The sequence below is a fragment of the Antedon mediterranea genome, chromosome 8, assembly GCF_964355755.1.
Source record: "Antedon mediterranea chromosome 8, ecAntMedi1.1, whole genome shotgun sequence".
NCBI classification, from domain to species: Eukaryota; Metazoa; Echinodermata; class Crinoidea; order Comatulida; family Antedonidae; genus Antedon; species Antedon mediterranea.
Genome location: NC_092677.1, coordinates 4,763,041 through 4,781,207, shown reverse-complemented (window position 1 = coordinate 4,781,207; position 18,167 = coordinate 4,763,041). Strand labels below are relative to the sequence as shown.

Genomic DNA, 18,167 nt, shown 5'->3' with positions numbered 1-18,167 from the left:
CTCAATAATTGGAGCACTTTTTTTAATGGCCTATATCCTGGCCAAAGGTGTTAATATAAAACAAATAATGAATATTTTGTATTTGTTTATATCTCAGCTCCGCTTTGTTCAATAGAACATTCAATCTTTCAACTCATGAAATATTCTTTTTTTTACTTATTTCATTATTCCATATAAGATAAGAAATCATATAAAAAACTTTGATACAATTTAGTTTGTTTATATGTGGATACTAAAGTAAGTCAAAAACGGCCTTAGGGCCGAGTTTACAACTCAAGAACATTCAACACTTCAACAAATAAAAAAAAAATTATATTGTAGAGAATACCTGGCACTCTGGATTTGTCTCTAATTGTGCATCCTCAGTCTTGACATTAAACGTTCTAAATCCTTCATCACCGTACACACGGAAACGTTGTTTACAGTCCTCCAATGAACAGCTGATGTAAACATTGTCATTTGCATATTCAAAAACCTAATAAACAAATTACATTACTGTATGACAAAATGGCACTGAAATATGATCATTAGAAATGAAACCCTGGGCATTTATAAGTTTCTTACTTGTGTGTGTCCTCCTAAAGTAGCATAGGGTGATTTAACAGCAGTAACAATATCCCAGGTGTCACCATCATTAGTACCAGTCATCACAAACAGTTTTTCTGAAAAATAAACAAATATTAACAATAAAAATAACATGGCCAACTTGAAACCATAAACATGAAAAACGCATTTTAGTTAGCTATTATCTCCCCATGCAGATTGCTATAGTACTGGACTTTATAAACAGAAACAAATGTTTAGATCAACTGCTGTTCTTGGGTCATTGTGATGCATTTTTATTGAATTCAAATTAAGATTTAATGCATGGTTCACATATGACACAATTCAAGTGAGAGACTTGAGGAGTTCAAAGATCTTTGACATATCCAAAACAAATATATTCATTTAAGGAACCGAACGATCACCTTATGTACATAATAAATATTTGAGCACCTTCTTAATTCTATAAAGATCATTTAAATAAATTACTTTCTATGCTTTCATTATCCTTTAGCGTCCAAACTCCTGCAACAACCAATTTTCCTGAATGTAAGCATACACCATCACCAAGGCCTGAAAAACAATTTATACATATAATTACACATTGATTACTGCAGTACATTTATACTGTTTACTACATAAAGTAAAACATATATATATTAAAATCAAGATAGATAAAAGTAAACATTTTCTTTATACAAATGTTTATTAAAAAACTTTAAACAAAAAAAAACCCTATAACAAATCAGTATTTTGGTAAGTACATAAAACATTTGTGTAAAATTGGTTGTTTAAATTGTTGCTTCTTGTGTATGGTATCAGTAAATGGGTTTATAATGTAAATGGTAATACTTGTACTGACATTAGAAAAAATTTAAATAACAGAAAAAACTAACATAATGGTTTTGAATATGACTAATTCATATTCAAAACCATGATGTACAGCTCAGATATTTAATATCAACTTCAATAAAAACTAATTAACTTATACTAACTTATAAAATATATGGGTAAGCCTTTCAAATCCAATTGTACATCTTCTGGTTCTGTCCAGTTGACTCCATTATCATCAGATTTCATCCTTATTATCTTCCTCTCTTTTGTGTTGTTATTTTGTCTAACACACATTAGAGTCATTTTTCCATTTTCCTTATCTGTCACAATTGGTACTAGATTCTGAAAGCTGTATAGTAAATTTGTAGAATTATTAAAAAAATGTTTTACATTTTTACAATCAACTTTGTCCACTTTTTGGAGACATCTTTTGTACCGTCATTGTTTCTAAATACAATTTACAAATGTTCTTTGATATTAATGTCAATGGTAATATCATAGAAAATGAAACAAAATGAATAATTGATTACTTATCTAAATGTACTAGAAACATTATAACCAGCAAACAATGTTTGCCAATGTCGGTCAACACAATACTAATTACCATGTCTCCTTTTCATTAAAAATTATTTTTGCTTTTTTCCATTCAATCAAACTCTTGCCATTCAATTTTCCTCTTCTCATTATCACATCTGAGTTGTTTTCTTCACAAAAGATGATAAAGTGAGAATTTATAAAGACTACCGCAGGGTGTCTAAAAAGATAAATTTCAGTACAATTTCAAGATAATTCTCTCAACTCAAGAAGTTATTTTAAAGTCAAATTCAAACCTTGACTTTCAAAATTAAAATAGAAAAACATTTTTTTTTTTTGAATGGAAATCAATTTACCTTGTTTTAACTTGTTCAGTAAACACATCGCCTATAAAAATAAGGGAATGAAAATGAAATACAAGCTAGGTGTCATAATTTGTTATGAATTCCAATACTAACCCAGTTCAATTTTCCTACTCCACCAGTCGAAAAGAAAGTACCAAATGTTGCATCAGCCTAGCTTTCAACATTAATTGAATAACAATTAAATCTACTAAAATAATGTATATATTTCCTTGAATCATGGAATTAAATCATGTTCGACCCCCTCTTGAAAACATCACAAAAATCATTATTAAATTGTAATTACAACTCCCTACTTGAATAAAGTAAATTATTTTGACAACTCATAAACAATGATTATATGTGCAAGCTATGTGAGCTAAAGGTACGAGTTCCAGGTTAGTGATCTGAAGGTTGACGTCCAACATGATAACTTTTTTCAAGTCTTTACAATTAACTGTGGATTATACAGTACATCAAAGTTGGAAACAACATTCAATTAATCAAACTATACCCTACAATTACAGTAATTCATCTGAGAGATATCATATTTCCTTCAGATCAACATAGGTATTTTTAACTATATTCATCAAGTCAATCAATTGTTTTAATATCAATTTTAAAATGCATATTATGTAGAAATCAACTTACACTGTACATGCAAGTGTGCTGATGCTGTATGTGATGGAAGTTTTTCCTTCACTTTACACATGTACTCTCCAGCATCAGCTAACGAAACTTGCTCAAACACTAAGCTTGATTCATTTTCTTTAAAAATTGCTTTACATCCTTCTGGTGCTTTTTTTATCTTCTTCTCTTGAGACTTATCAGAAGTAAATATCATTATGTCTTGATCAGCAGTCTTCTTATACCAATTGACATATTTTACTTGATTTTCAATTCCATACTTGCAAGTTAAAACAGCTTTATCTCCATGTGTCGCAAGACAATCATTCAGTTTAATATCTAAAGGTGTTTTGATGAAATCAGTTTACAATATACACATACGGTAACAATATTATACAATGAATTTATTAACAGTTTGAAATCATATGACAATATTCATTATGGAATATCCAAACAAAATAGTTCCTGTAGGCCGACTATCGTTTGGGTATTTAAGAAAATTGAATATACTGTATTCTTCCCTGATATTACCAAAGCATAGAGAAAAGCCAATTACACTATATTAGGTGAAACTACTACCTGCTTTACACAATTCGATTGTTTAATAACCAGCTTAAATACACAATTTTTACTTACACTGTACATGCAGGTGTGCAGATGATGTATGTGTTTCTGAAAGTTTGCCTTTGGTTATTTCTGTAGCAGTTGTAAGTTCACATATGTACTCCCCAGCATCAGCCAATGTCACTTCTTGGAACTCTAAGCTTGTTTGATTAAGCCTATCATGAGTTACTTTACATCTTTCTGGTACTTTTTCTATCTTCTCCTCTTGAGATTCATCACCAGTCTTTTTATACCAATTGACATATTTCACTTGATTGTCAAGTCCATACTTGCAAGTTAAAACTGCCTTTTCCCCATTCATCACAAGACCATCATTGAGTCTTATATCTAAAAGTAGAAATAGTATATTTTAGATGGAATTACTATCACAATAATATTATACAATAGTACCAAAACATTTCAACAGAAAAAAACAAAAACAAATATCATGATATAAAAGTAATATTTGAATGTGTATTTCTTATTGGTGATTAAAATATATGAATTAATATTATTTTCAGACAAAAAAGAAGTTTATCAGGTAATAATGTCTTTTTGTACCGGGCATGCAAGATGTAAAGATGTATTTCATTATTTAAAATACAGAACTTCAGTTGACTAAAAACAAACTTAACGTACTTAGCATATCATAGGTGCTGCTATAGTGCAATAAATTAAACAAATTAACAATAAAGATATACCGTAGTATAAAATGTTTTTAATTTCTGATTATGAATTTTGGTAAAAGATTTCATACTTTGAAGAAAACACAAGATAAAGCAAGGTGATGCTAATTCTTTATAACTCATTTGGAACCACCCCCTACTTCTATTCACACACACACGCACACACACAGAAAGTCAAGGGCCAGAATAATATTATTAGGTCTATAAAGAATTGCATTGATTAGAAATATTCAGTACGCTTCTCATATTTTGATTCTGAAACGCTTACATGTCAGTCGCAATTGATCCATCACTTCACTCTTACCCATGTGTACACAGCACAGAACGACAGACTGAACTGATGAATTATGATGATGATCAAGCCATCAGCCAAGATGGTGAAAGCTAAAGAATGTGAGTAATTTCTTTTGGATTTGTCAAACAAAATGATTTATTTATTTATTTATGTTTATTTTGTTTGACAATTTATGAGAAGTCCTCAATTACGGAGAAAAAATTCCCCCTCCCCAACCAATCCTTTGAACAATTTTCAAGAATGGTGGGCAAACAAATCTTTGTTTGGCCTAATATTATATACTTACAGGCTTTGGTAACTTCCAACCTGCTTTTTGTAGAGTAAACATCCTTTCCTTCTATCACACATTTGCAACGGTAGTCACCAGCATCAGAAGATTTAACATTAGAAATTTCAAGGAAACCTGTCAGCTTGTCCTCACTATATTTAATTTTAAATCTCCGAAAAATTGTAAGACTATCAGCAATTTCCTTTTCAAATTTATAAAAAATAAATTTGTTAATTTGTTTTTGTATTGGCGAGACATAAAAAGGAATTCTTGCATTTCCTCCTTCAACAGTGTGCAGTTCTTTATTTTCCATTGTTAAAACTGGACCTGTAATATATAAACAGCGTTTCAAGTAGAGAGCCTCTACATTTTTTTTTTTGCACACTTGTAAAGCTAGAATATTCAGATCAAATATACTGAAATTTAATATATATATATATATATATATATATAAATCAATGATGTTGCGTAGCACTGTGTAAATTATATATAAATCATACTGTAAATTATAGAAACAGTGCTCATATTCGGAACATGATCTCATAATCGCGTCGAGCATAGCTCATTGGCGAAAGTTCCATATTTTTTAGTTGTATGAAAAAATGTCTCTGGCTGGATTCGAACCTGCAACCTCTCGCTTACAGGGCGAGTATCATACCACTAGACCACAGAGCCATGTATGGTATTATCACAGATTTTCACCCACCAGATACACTTAGATGGCCGGAAATGGCACTCTCGCACGCAAAATCTATGATAAATGGCACCTTTCTAGTTCGCCGGAAATGACACTTTATTAGCAGGGATAACGATGCAAAATTAAAAGTTGTTATTTTTCAACCAATTTAAACATTATCTGTTGGTATTTTGTTTCAATATTCCAATAAAGAAAGAATTACGAAAATCTGACTTGTAGTTTTCGAAATATAGGGTCTAAAACATTTCCGAAAATGATCGTTTTTAGCCACGAACGTTGTAAACAAATTGCGCCATAGTGTGTCCTGTAACAAAATTCGCTTCGCCACAACCCCCACCATGGGGGGGGGGGGCTGTGGCTCAAATACTCAATATCTGATGTGCCCTTTTTATCGGCGGACCCCCCCCCCCCCCCTCTCAAAAATGTCTGGATCCGCCCCTCAGGACACTGAACTAGATTTTCCTGCAAAACAACCGTCGAGAGAGGATAAGTTGTTCGTTTCAAAGGTCAACAATAGCATCCGTCTCATTAATGGACACTACCACATCGATCTGCCATTTAGAGAAGAAACGCCAATACTTCTCAATAATAGGTTTATGGCAGTTAAGAGACTGGAATGCTTGAAAAAAAAACTGCGTCGAAACCAGGAGTTCCAATACGACTACCAAGAGTTTATGAGAAAACTTATACAGAAAGGATTTGCTGAAAAGGTAGACAATATCGAACCGACGATAGGAAAGACCTGGTACATACCACATCATGGAGTATATAACCCACACAAACCAGGGAAGATACGTGTTGTCTTCGATTGTGCAGCCGAATTTCAGGGAACATCTCTCAACAATCTATTACTCCCAGGACCTAATATGACAAACAGTTTAGTAGGAGTCTTACTGAGGTTTCGAGAAGACCCAGTCGCTATAATGGCCGACATTGAGGCCATGTTTCACCAAGTGAAGGTGCCAGTGAAAGATAGAGACTATATGAGATTTTTCTGGTGGCAGAAGGAGATGTCAACCAGCAACCAGTGGAGTATAGAAAGACAGCACATTTGTTTGGAGCAGCGTCTTCTCCTGCTTGCGCCAATATATTGTTTTTAAGACAAACAGCTTTAGACAATAGACCAAGTACAGAAGATGAAGTCTCGCAGACGTTACTACGCAACTTCTATGTTGATGATTGCTTAAAGTCAGTTGGATCAACATCTGATGGTATAAATATGGTAAAAAACCTTAAGGAACTCTGTGCAAAAGGCGGGTTTAATCTAGGTAAATGGACCAGTAACAGACGAGATGTCATCAACTCTGTTCCAGTAGAGAACAGATCAAAGGAACTACAAGCCCTAGCATTTAAGGAAGAAGGAATTCCAAGCGAAAGGGCACTTGGAGTGCAATGGGACCCAATGAGTGACTGTCTATGTTATCAGCTTTCCAGTATCACAGAGCAGCCATGTACCCGAAGGGGCATATTATCTACAATAAGCTCGGTGTTTGATCCTATGGGACTGGCATCGCCCGTGATGTTAACACCTAAGATTCTTCTTCAAGAACTAATCAAGAAAGGCAAGAATTGGAATAATCCAGTTGGAGGGAAATGAATTACGTAGGTGGAAACGCTGGCTAGAGAGCTTACCTCTAGTTGAGGAATTGCGTGTGCCCAGGTTTATTACATGTAAACTTAGAACCGACCAAGAACTTCACGTGTTTGCGGACGCAAGCGAAAATGGTTATGGAGTTGCTATATATGTGCGGTCGCAGGTAGGAGAAACGATCGACAGTAACATACTTTATGGACGATCAAGAGTGGCACCTCTTAAGAAGATGACGATTCCCAGACTAGAATTAACCGCTGCAACTCTAGCAGTTAAATGTGCAAGTCTAGTTCGAGAAGAAGTTGACACCACATTCAAAAGAGTAATATTCTGGACCGATAGCATGCTAGTTATAAACTACATAAGAAACAACAAAACAAGATTTAGCACCTTTGCAGCAAATAGGTGATCAATCATTCACGAAGGAAGTGAGTGCGAGCAGTGGAGACACGTGGATACTGCAAATAATCCTGCAGACATAGCTTCACGAGGTATGCACTTAAGCAAGAAGGTGGAGGTTGAAATGTGGCTAAAGGGGCCGGTGTTCTTAAGAAACCAAGAAGACAAGGGAAACCTAGGAATGGCTTTGCTGTCAATAAGTGACCCAGATGTAAAATATGCAGCAGCAGCAACAGTTAATTCATGTCATTATATTGAATCATTGTTTGGAAGATTTTCTAGTTGGAGCCGGTTAAAGGTGTTTGTCGCTTGGATGCTTCGAGTCAAGGGTAATTTAATGCAACGTTGCAAAACCCGTACACCACCAAAGGGAAGAGTAAGAAGGATTGAGCCAATAACAAGCTCAGAGCTTGATGCCGCTGAGACAGAAATAATAAGATATCTGCAGTTGGAAACTTCAAAACTACCTATGGGCAAAGACACATTTAAGTTGGACCCCTTTAAGGATGAAAAGGGAATCATCAGAGTGGGTGGAAGAATAGCAGGAGCATCTATACCATTAGAAGCTAAACACCCAATATTGCTTCTAAAAACATCCATAGTTGCTGGTATAATAATCAATGATATTCACCAACGCATGGGTCATGTAGGAAGGAATGCCGTACTAGCAAGATTCAGAGAGAAGTATTGGGTGACAAGAGCACTTAAGTTGACAAAGAGTATTCTCTCAAGGTGTGTTACTTGTCGTAGGTATAATGGACGTTTGGAGACCCAGAAAATGTCTGAATTACCAAAGCTTAAGATTAATGAGCGGAGAGAAGCCGTTTACCAGATCTGGAGTTGACTACTTTGGTCCAATAGAAATCAAAAGAGGAAGGACAGTCTTAAAACGGTACGGAGTTGTGTTCACATGCTTCAATTCAATACACGAGCGATTCATCTAGAAATGGCTGATTCGCTAGATACGGACTCCTGTATAAATGCTGTAAGGCGATTTATTGCCAGACGAGGTGCTGTAAGATACATGCTGTCGGACAACAGAACCAATTTAGTAGGAGCCGACAAGGAGCTAAGAAAGGGAATGAAAGAATGGAACAACACACAGATTCACACAGTATTAAGACGAGACGGAATAGATTGGAGATTTAATCCTCCAGCTGCCTCCCACCAAGGGGGAGTCTGGGAAAGAATGATCAGATCGATAAAAGAAAGGTGTTATATGGATTGTTAAAGGAGCAGACAATAAAACTAAATGATGAAGGTCTGAGGACATTGTTTTGTGAGGTGGAGGCGATTGTTAACGGACGGCCATTGACAATGCTGTCTGATGATCCTAAGGAAGATCGCCCACTAACGCCGAATCACCTGTTACTGGCACAAGCAGATTATATACCTGCTCCAGGTATATTCAGTGAGGCAGATGTATATCGTAAGAGATGGAGACAGGCGCAATACCTGAGTTAATGTATTCTGGAAAAGATGGAGGAAGGAGTATTTGGCAACATTGATGGAGCGTCAGAAATGGTTTAAAGAGCGTAGAAATGTGGATGTAGAAGACATTGTTATAATTGCGGAGAATTCCTCAAGAGGACAGTGGCCAATGGCAAGAGTGTTGGAAGTTTATAAGGATGCAAGAGGACTGGTGAGATCGGTTAAGCTGAGAACTGCAAGCGCTGAACTGGTACGGCCCATCACGAAGTTGGTTGTGATTCTGGAGGCAGAGTCAGTAGTTCAGATGCTGTTTAATAGATTGTTAAATTGTTGTTACATTAATTTATTTATTGTTAAATTGTTAACTATGTTTGCTAATGCCTTAATTCAGTATAGCAATAGAGGGGCCGGGATGTTTGGTCCCAAACTAGTTTTAAATATTTAGAGAGGGCGCATTATTAAGAAAATGACGTCATTTTAGGACCATGTGAGGAGGTATCTTGCATTAGAGAGCAGAGGATGTATGATCACAGCTAGTGACTTTAATTATAGGATATTGACATACATTGTTTAAATTTTGATATTTACCTGAATTGTTTATGTACTGCAGATAGCGGGTGACTTTGCTATTTTTGGTAAGCTGCATTCCGCTACATTTATTGATCAATAACTCATACAGATTTAATGTTATTAGGCAAAGTTCTATTGAGACGCCATTAATTTCGGTTATGTTACCTAGCTAGGCCTAGGCCTACTGTATATATATTGATGAGATATGGCTTTGACCTGTTGTATCTTAATTTAATCATTTACTAAGTATTAGTATTAATAATTCATTGTTAAAGTTACTGCATTGCATTAAGCACCTGGATACTATAGTTATGATAATCTTCGCAAAACTTTATAGTTCATGTGATCATTTTAATTGATTTACGTATAGCTGTACAATGGCAATGTTTTTAGCATGTAGGTGTCGCGTCGTTGTAGGAGGAGTTAACCGCAAGGATTTTGTTATCCGTTGCTATGACGACACGGTTTTGCATTTTTAATTAGTTTAAGGGATCGTCTTTTATATTGTTTGTTTTAACTTAAATACAAAACTTTTCAGTTTGACGCTTGAGGAGCCACATATATTGCTAGACATGCATTTATAGGTCGTTGTTATGTTTTGTTTTAGTAATCTGGTTCACATTCAAGAAACAGGAATAAAGGAGCACCTTGGGTGTTGGACTTGAATAACGAATATCACTCGCATTATTTTTAGGGCAGTTACAATAATGATAATATTGTAGTATATTACCTTGAACTTCTAACCTCCCAAAACACTTGTATATTTTCTGTCTTCCTTCAACTTGCACTTCGCATGTGTATTTTCTTGCATCTTCAGATTCAACATTGTTGATCTTAAGGTACACCTTACTCTTGTCCTCATATGCGCTTTGACAGCGTGGTGTTGAATATGGTGGCTGTAATGATGTCAGCCGCTCCTTTGCTTCATCCTCAAAATGCTTATACCACGTGACATTGGATATTGCAGCAGAATCATCAACATATGTTAGGTTTAAGAATAATTTAACATTCAAACTTTCATTGGTAATAACATCAGGAATGTCAATTTTGATGGCATCTATAAAAACAAGACAGAGATAATAATTCTTCAAAAGCAATTGTTTATAATAAAAGTAGATTAATAAAAATAAAGATTCTCAAAAATATGTGTACTTTTCTATTGATTAAAACAAGTGATCAGTTTTACTGCCCTGTGTGGAGGTGGACTGGGACACCCACATGCAAAGCCTTCTACACATGGAACTTCTACTCAAAAATCTCAATTTTGCACCAACCCAAGAAACATTTGGATACCTGAAAAAATTCTTTTATTTTTTCACACACACCCTTAGATGTTTGAAATGATGGTAAAATTGTAACATTAACTAACTTATCATTTTAACTGAACAATTTAATTCACACACAAAATTGGGAGGCTGTGGTAAATGTAAATAAACACAAATTACCTTCCTTCACTGTCAGATGTGTAGTATCTTTCAGTATTTGTCCTCCATTAACTGGCTTCACTTCACATTGATACATCCCAGCATCACCAAGTATAACATTCTTTATCTTCAAAGACAGAATGTTATTTTGGCAACTTGTTACTTCAAATCTAGAATCTTTTTCACAATCCTCAATCTCTGTTGTGCCATCTTTCCTAATCTTCTTCCACTTGTAACATATTAATGGCATATCTGATGGTCCATATCTGCACTTCATTTCAACATTACTGACATCACGTTTTGTTGAGTACTTGGGAGCTACCATCTCAATCCCTTAAAAAATATATATAGTACAAATATTAATTTAATGAATATGACAAGTATAATATAATGTTGTACAGGGCCGTAGCGAGGATCTGTCAAGGTGGGGGGGGGGGGGGGATTCGGACACTAAGTATTTGGGTCACTTAGCGAATTTTGTTACATGACACCCCTAGATGGCCAAAAATGGTACTCTTTTGCACATAAAATTCATGATAATTGGACACTCTCATGCAACATAGCATGGACGATAACATTTTGTTGCCGTATGTTGGATGCATGTGTTCTGTGTGGAACCGCCGATTGTTGGTCAGATTGTTTGATCGTTCACTCTGTATTTTTTTCCAGTCAATGCATCTAGGGGAAGCTCTGAAAAAGAACATTTTGGGTAAGAAGGCATTCAATGCACAGCTCTAGCTATATTTATTTACAGCAATTTGTTGCGGAAATTAAATATATCAATGTAAAGAGGTGGTATTGATATAGTTGATGATGACACACTATACTTCATAGCCACACACAAATACTGTAGCTAACCGCAGCATTTTGATGTACGTCGGAAGGCTATATACTTTATGCATGCTGACTGCCAGTAATCTAAACAATAGGTACGCGGTTTTTTGGTGGTGAAATTGTACGAATCGTTCATGGCCTAGCTCGTTGTATCCAGTGACAGAAAATTCATATTTATTTTTCAGGTAAAAAAAAAAATAAAAAAAATTGAAATTTGGAGACACGTATCGCTCGATCGACATATACTCATACAGAAGGAGGTACGAGTTATTCACGAACGAGTTTACAAATTTTTTAATTTACAAATAACCTTTTGTACAGTGGGGCACGTATTTGGAGGATTTTCAGAGATGGGTGTATTGGGCATGTTGGGGATGGGGGTTCGTAGTCGGTTTAAGGGAGTTCTCTGTAAAAGAGGGTTCGCCCGAACTATCAAACCCCCCCCCCCCCCCCCCCCCCCCCCCGGCTACGGGCCTGTTGTACTACGGTTGGGGCAACATTTTTCTTATTATTACAGATTTTCTCATCTTTATCTTTTCAAATTAATTAAATTTTCACCAGGCAGTTTAAGATTTATTCTGTGCGTGTTAATTTATATTATGTATAGCCTACTAATACAATAAATACACAGGCAAATTACTAAACAAAATTGACAACGCTGTATCAGTAGCTGGATCTCAATGAAAAAAAAAACCTATTTAATTTAAATTCAAAATAAAACTTACAATAAACAGATAAATTGTTGACACCTGTATACTGCTGTCTACTGCCCTCTATATTGCAGTTGTACTCTCCTGAATCAGATCTCACAGGATTTGAAACCGTTAGGCTGATTCTTCCTCTACCATTTGTAGCCACTTAAAAAACACAAAAACAAACAAAATATCATTAAATAAAGTCATCTAAAATTTAATTTCTTCATTTTAGTACTTTTAATTGTAAAAGTAAAAAAAAAAAATGGTTAATTGATGTTGTCTATACATCAGTACATTCACCATTTCACTGAAATTGTATGAATGGCCCTTCAGTGTGTCAAGAGTTTCATTTTATAATTTCTCTTCTAAAAGTAAGTTCATTAATATGATGGCTTTCAGAAATATTACTTTAATAGAAAACATTTTTTAATTTATTTTTTTTGAAAAAACAAATAATTCATTTAAATGCATCTAATTTGTGTATTTAATAATTACTTTGGGCATATGCATTATGTAAATGAAGTAGTGTCACAATGAAGGTAAATCTAGTATTGTACAATAGTAAAACAAAATTGCATTAAAAAAAAAATAATGTTACTTACCTGAGTAAGAAGTTTTAGATCTGAAAAAAAACCAAATACACATTATAATAAATCAGGGAAAAATATAGGATTTAGAAATGATGCTGAAACGAGTTCATTGATCTTTCACTCTACAATCTAACTGATTTATTATTATTTGTAATGATAAATGTTACACATTAAGTAGACTACATAATTGAATAAATAATATTTTTTTTAAAAGTCACAATGAATGTTAACATTAACATTTTATGAAAAAAAAAGTTTCAGCTAAATGGACTGACAGTGAAAGTAGTGATATGATCTACTATATATATAACTTTTAAACTAAATAATTTCTATGTATGTAAATTTGACTAATTCTATCAATCAGTCGAAAGTTACAAATTAAACCAATGATTATGTAAAATAAGGAATAAAAATGTATTATTTATTCATTTCTGTTGTGGTCATATAACAGGTAATTTTGAACAATTTAAATTGCAAATTACAATTATAATAAATGATATAAGTTGATCTTTTGACATATAAATGTACATATAACAGCTTTCAAGAAAGGTGTAAATAAAAGAATAATTTAATTATATTTCTTTTTGCTTGTCCAATTAATGGATGACAACTTGAAATCATACACATTTTATCTTTAATAAAGTGAAAAATGAAATATAATTATTTATTTCAAAATTATCTATTTAGTTTAACATGCGATACAAGAAATTCTCCCCATTCATAAACATTATTTGTATACTAATTTTGCCCTTATGTAAATGTATATATACTGTAGATACTATTTTAATGAGGTTTTATACAATAAAAGCAAAGTTTGTGTTTAAAATACAGAAGAAAATAAGATGCACCAAGCTAGCAATACCCAATTAAAGTTATAAAAAAAATGTAATATAAAATAATATTCAATGTAATAATATGGTAATGAGTTTTGAATCAAATAATATAACAGATACAGATAATGGCAAACTACTGAAGAAATGTATATGATAATACATGATTCTGAATATGACAATTAATCATATTAGAAGTAATATAAAAGGGCAGAATGAAGCAAGTGAATGGCAATGTGTATACTCTATCAATGTAAACAAATTGTGTATTTTGTAGATTAAGACTGCAACCAAAGCACAAACACAGACAGGATATACAGTAAGGACAGTATATAATCTATGGTAAGTATATAGCAAACCAAGTATGTAAAATATTATTAGCAACAGTTGAAAATTAAAGGAAAAAGGTAAACTACCAAATTAGTCAGGCAAACCCTAAAACCGATAAAGATAAATTGCCACAAAAAAACAAAAACAACTAAAAAACTAAACACAATTGTTTGCCAAAGAAGAGAAAAAAAGGTTGCTCATTGGCTGTTCTTCAACATTGGCGCATAAAATGTTTTGTAAAAAAGCATGCACATGAATTAAGCATAGAAGAATCTTATTCACATTATGTTATTTTGGGGTTTTTTTTGCTGATCTGAAGAATCTGAAATTCTCCATTATTCATGGCTTGTAAATTATAAAAGGGTTTGGTGTCATGTAAGGTTGTGGCAATTCTCATAGAGGAAAAAAACTATGAGCATTTCACTAGCTTTGCATGGATGTAGATGTGTTGTACATACCCAGAGAGGTTTTAAATTAGTGAAAGAAATAGAAATGGCTGTAGTAAATCTTTGGTCACATAGCATGAAATACTTCATATAATAAATGAAGTTTTATATGTTAGTGAAAGGTTATTTGTGTAATTTTGCATAATAATGGGTAAATGGACAAAAAAAGAGATTTGCTGGCAGTACATATCTTTAACATAAAAAAATCCCAATAAATAAATATCAAATACCGAAAAACATTACCTTTCATTCAAGTCTTTAGCTAGAACATTAAATAAAAAATAATACAACACTTAAAGGGGGGTTCCGGGTTTAAAATGAATAGTTAAAAATGTAAAATATATTTGTTTGTCTCTTTAACGGTAAAAGTTTCAATTAATATAAGCGCCCAGTGAAGCAGAAAGAAGGCTGTGAAATCAGGCCAGATTACAAGTGCAGCTACGGCAAAATCACACTGTGGTTACAAAATAGGAAATTCGTGAAATGGTCCATCTTCCGACGACTCGTTATCATTAACCATATCAATTACTTTTGTAAAATTATACTTCTGATGTAATTTTAGTCGGTCTTCCCATTTATAAAGTCAATTTTTTATGAAAATTCATCATAACAGTGAAAAATAATACAACACTTAGACAATACAGCTGTGATGATGGTATAGCAAAAAACAAAACTATACTGTACAGTTTGGAGTTTGAGTGGTCATTGTCTTTGTTTTAACTATACCTAATACATACGTAATCTTAATTTATAAATAAAAATATTATAAATTTATGTTTATACAATATTGATACTTCTTCTATGCCAACATTACATTTTTGTTCAATCAATCAATCAACAACCTTTAGAAAATATAGAACCATAAAGAGTACTATAACTGTAAATGTTTTCATGAAAGTGTTGATCACAAACAAATGATTAAAACAGACTATATAATAATACAAATTCAATATTAGTTCATCTGTATGAATCACTATAGCCAGCTTGCACAACAGAAATAGGTTTAAAAGTAAAAAGCTGAAAATTAAGAGAAAACACATTAGCATCATATGATCTCCAAAATTATATAGAACAAAAATGAAAAAAAAAATTGTTCCTGCTTTAAAATACTGAAAGATGAGGGAATATCAATTTGATCTCTGGTGAGTACAATTTAAGGACTAGTGCTGTTCGGCTGTACCACACCAAGAGTGAAAGAGTCGCTATCCAATGGGGTTTGAACAATACCATAAAAGCCCCAGTAGTCCGGGTTCAAATCTTGGTTGGAGGGACTTTTTAATAAATTTTAATAATATCCTGGACTAATAAAGCGCCTGATGTCATGAAACCTCTAAGTGCTAAATACCAGCTTGCAGCGTAACTGGGCTAAATTGTGTACAAGTGAAACAGGGGTAGATGGCCAAGTACAATGGGGTAACCACTACTGGGATGCACTGGGTTCTCACAAACCAGGTTTGTAAACAGGACATCCAGTCCAAGAAGACTAATTCTTACCAATGAAGAACATATTTTATTTTGCGGCACACCGGCCTTACACTCAGCCCATAACCACTTCAATCAACATTGCTTGGATTATTATATTCACATGTTTAAAAACTTAATTTTAATACTGGAATCTAGATAGACACAGATTATATTTTCTATAAATGCTTCAGAATTGATGTATATGTCTTTACACAATTATTGTCATAGAAATTGTGATTGCATAACTTAATAGCTATAACAATATTCAAACATTTTTTTGTGCATGCTACTGCGCTTTTAAAGTTTTTAAATAAAGATTCTTACTGTATGACCGATGTTGAAGTGTCCTCCTTAAATAAAGATAGAACAACATAGATATTGTAATATTAATAACTTAATAACTTCTAATAAATAAAAAAATAAATAAACCTGTACTTCATTAGCAATTTCAACAATACAATAATTTAATTTCCGAGACAGAATAGTTAATGTTAATGTTTACTGTAACAATCAATTAAAAACAAATTCTACAAAAGAGTAAGACCAACCTAAACAAATTAATTAAGTTGATTGATTGATTGATTGAAGTAAGAGATATACATTCAATTCTACTGAAACAGGACTTTTTGGAATGCATATCAAGTAAAAAATAAACTATTCATGTTCCACCTGAAGTAATCACGAGAATAAATAAATAGCAAAGTTTATACCCACCAGATGTTTCTTGATGTTCTGCTAAAAGTTCACTACCTTCATCAACAGTATTTGTCTTTGAAAACAAAATTGAAACAGATTTTACATTTAAGAATGTTTTAAAATAATGTATAAATAACCCAGTAAAATACATAGAATTTAAATATTGATTGTTGGTTGTATCATGTGGTAGGTAATTTCTTGCCTTGGCAGTTGTTCCAATTTGATAATTTGACTAATTGTACATTCAGAAAATGTAATGTACATGACAAGATAGCTAGGCATAAACTTTTAAGCACTTGATAATGCTATATTTATGATATATTAATATACTGTTTTTCAACATAATGGCATTTTAATTAAGAGTACAGTTTGGAAGTAGATATTTATATACGATAGATATACCAATATGATATGCAATAGATAATTATTCATTCTTTTCAAGTTAGTTGAAAATCAAATAATAGTTTTATACTACTCTCATATTACCAACCTTTGTTATCTCTCCAGATTTAGGAAGTGCAGCAGTTTCTTCAGTTCCTGCAGTCTGCTTAGGTAAACTTGATTTGATTACAACAGCAGGGACCTCTGCACCATCAGGACGTTCTCTTTCAGTGACCATCATCCAATACTCTTCCCCACTTCCACTGCTATAGGGAACGAAATACAAGATAATAATATTAAACTACAAGACTTCTGCACATTCTCTTTCATTCATCTGATACTATATTGTGAGATTTTTTCATATTAAGATTTAAAAAAGTAAAAATAATGTATGTAATCATGTTAGGTAAAAGGTAAGTTCAGTATTTGGTTCTGAACGTAGAAGAATGAGCTGTTAGGAGCTCATTTTACTAAGCCTCGGCATTATGTGGTAGGGTGGCCAGTTTCTTTCCACGCCGCCTTATCCTCTCTAGTATTTTCAACCAGGTACTCATTTACAGCTGAGTAAACTGGGAGTTGTCGGGAATTGAACCCAGGTCTCTCTATATGACAGTCAAGTGTCCTAACCACTTGGAAAACCAACTTCTTATCATCATGTTACAATGGTGAAAAAACCTAAACTCACCTGCTTAAATGTTTCATTTTATCTTTAATGTTGTATTCAACTATGACATGAAACAAAAGAGTATAATGTATTAACTATTAATAGAATATATTAAATCGGACAAATACAGCTGGGGTTTTTAAGAATCAAATCAATTTTCTCTCGTTGTTAAAATGCCCTAGATGTTACTACAAAGTGAATTGTATAAACTGTACCTAAAACATTTCATTAAAAAGGAAAATAATTAAATTAATTGAAAATTGAATATAAAATCATTATTTACAAATTACATCTTATTATTGTCAAAACAATTACAATAAAAACTAATAATTACATTATTCAAATGATGATGGAAAAAAAACCCCATCAAATAAAATGGTATGATATAATAATA

At 33.0% G+C, this 18,167-nt stretch overlaps 1 protein-coding gene across 1 annotated transcript in view; it reads right to left on the bottom strand.

The window, feature by feature from the left end:
- Window positions 1-18,167, bottom strand: part of LOC140057170 (uncharacterized) — a 31,807-nt gene that overhangs the window by 2,267 nt on the left and 11,373 nt on the right. The window contains exons 8-24 of the mRNA XM_072102723.1: window positions 17,795-17,834; window positions 17,219-17,375; window positions 16,747-16,801; window positions 14,812-14,830; window positions 12,975-12,994; window positions 12,403-12,534; window positions 10,865-11,176; window positions 10,150-10,476; window positions 4,750-5,058; window positions 3,516-3,830; window positions 2,904-3,218; window positions 2,268-2,298; window positions 1,982-2,131; window positions 1,539-1,726; window positions 1,033-1,116; window positions 565-662; window positions 329-475 (exon numbers count right to left, since the gene is read on the bottom strand). Coding sequence (XP_071958824.1) covers window positions 329-475; window positions 565-662; window positions 1,033-1,116; window positions 1,539-1,726; window positions 1,982-2,131; window positions 2,268-2,298; window positions 2,904-3,218; window positions 3,516-3,830; window positions 4,750-5,058; window positions 10,150-10,476; window positions 10,865-11,176; window positions 12,403-12,534; window positions 12,975-12,994; window positions 14,812-14,830; window positions 16,747-16,801; window positions 17,219-17,375; window positions 17,795-17,834 — 2,699 coding nt within the window. The remainder of the gene's footprint in view (window positions 1-328; window positions 476-564; window positions 663-1,032; window positions 1,117-1,538; window positions 1,727-1,981; window positions 2,132-2,267; window positions 2,299-2,903; window positions 3,219-3,515; window positions 3,831-4,749; window positions 5,059-10,149; window positions 10,477-10,864; window positions 11,177-12,402; window positions 12,535-12,974; window positions 12,995-14,811; window positions 14,831-16,746; window positions 16,802-17,218; window positions 17,376-17,794; window positions 17,835-18,167) is intronic.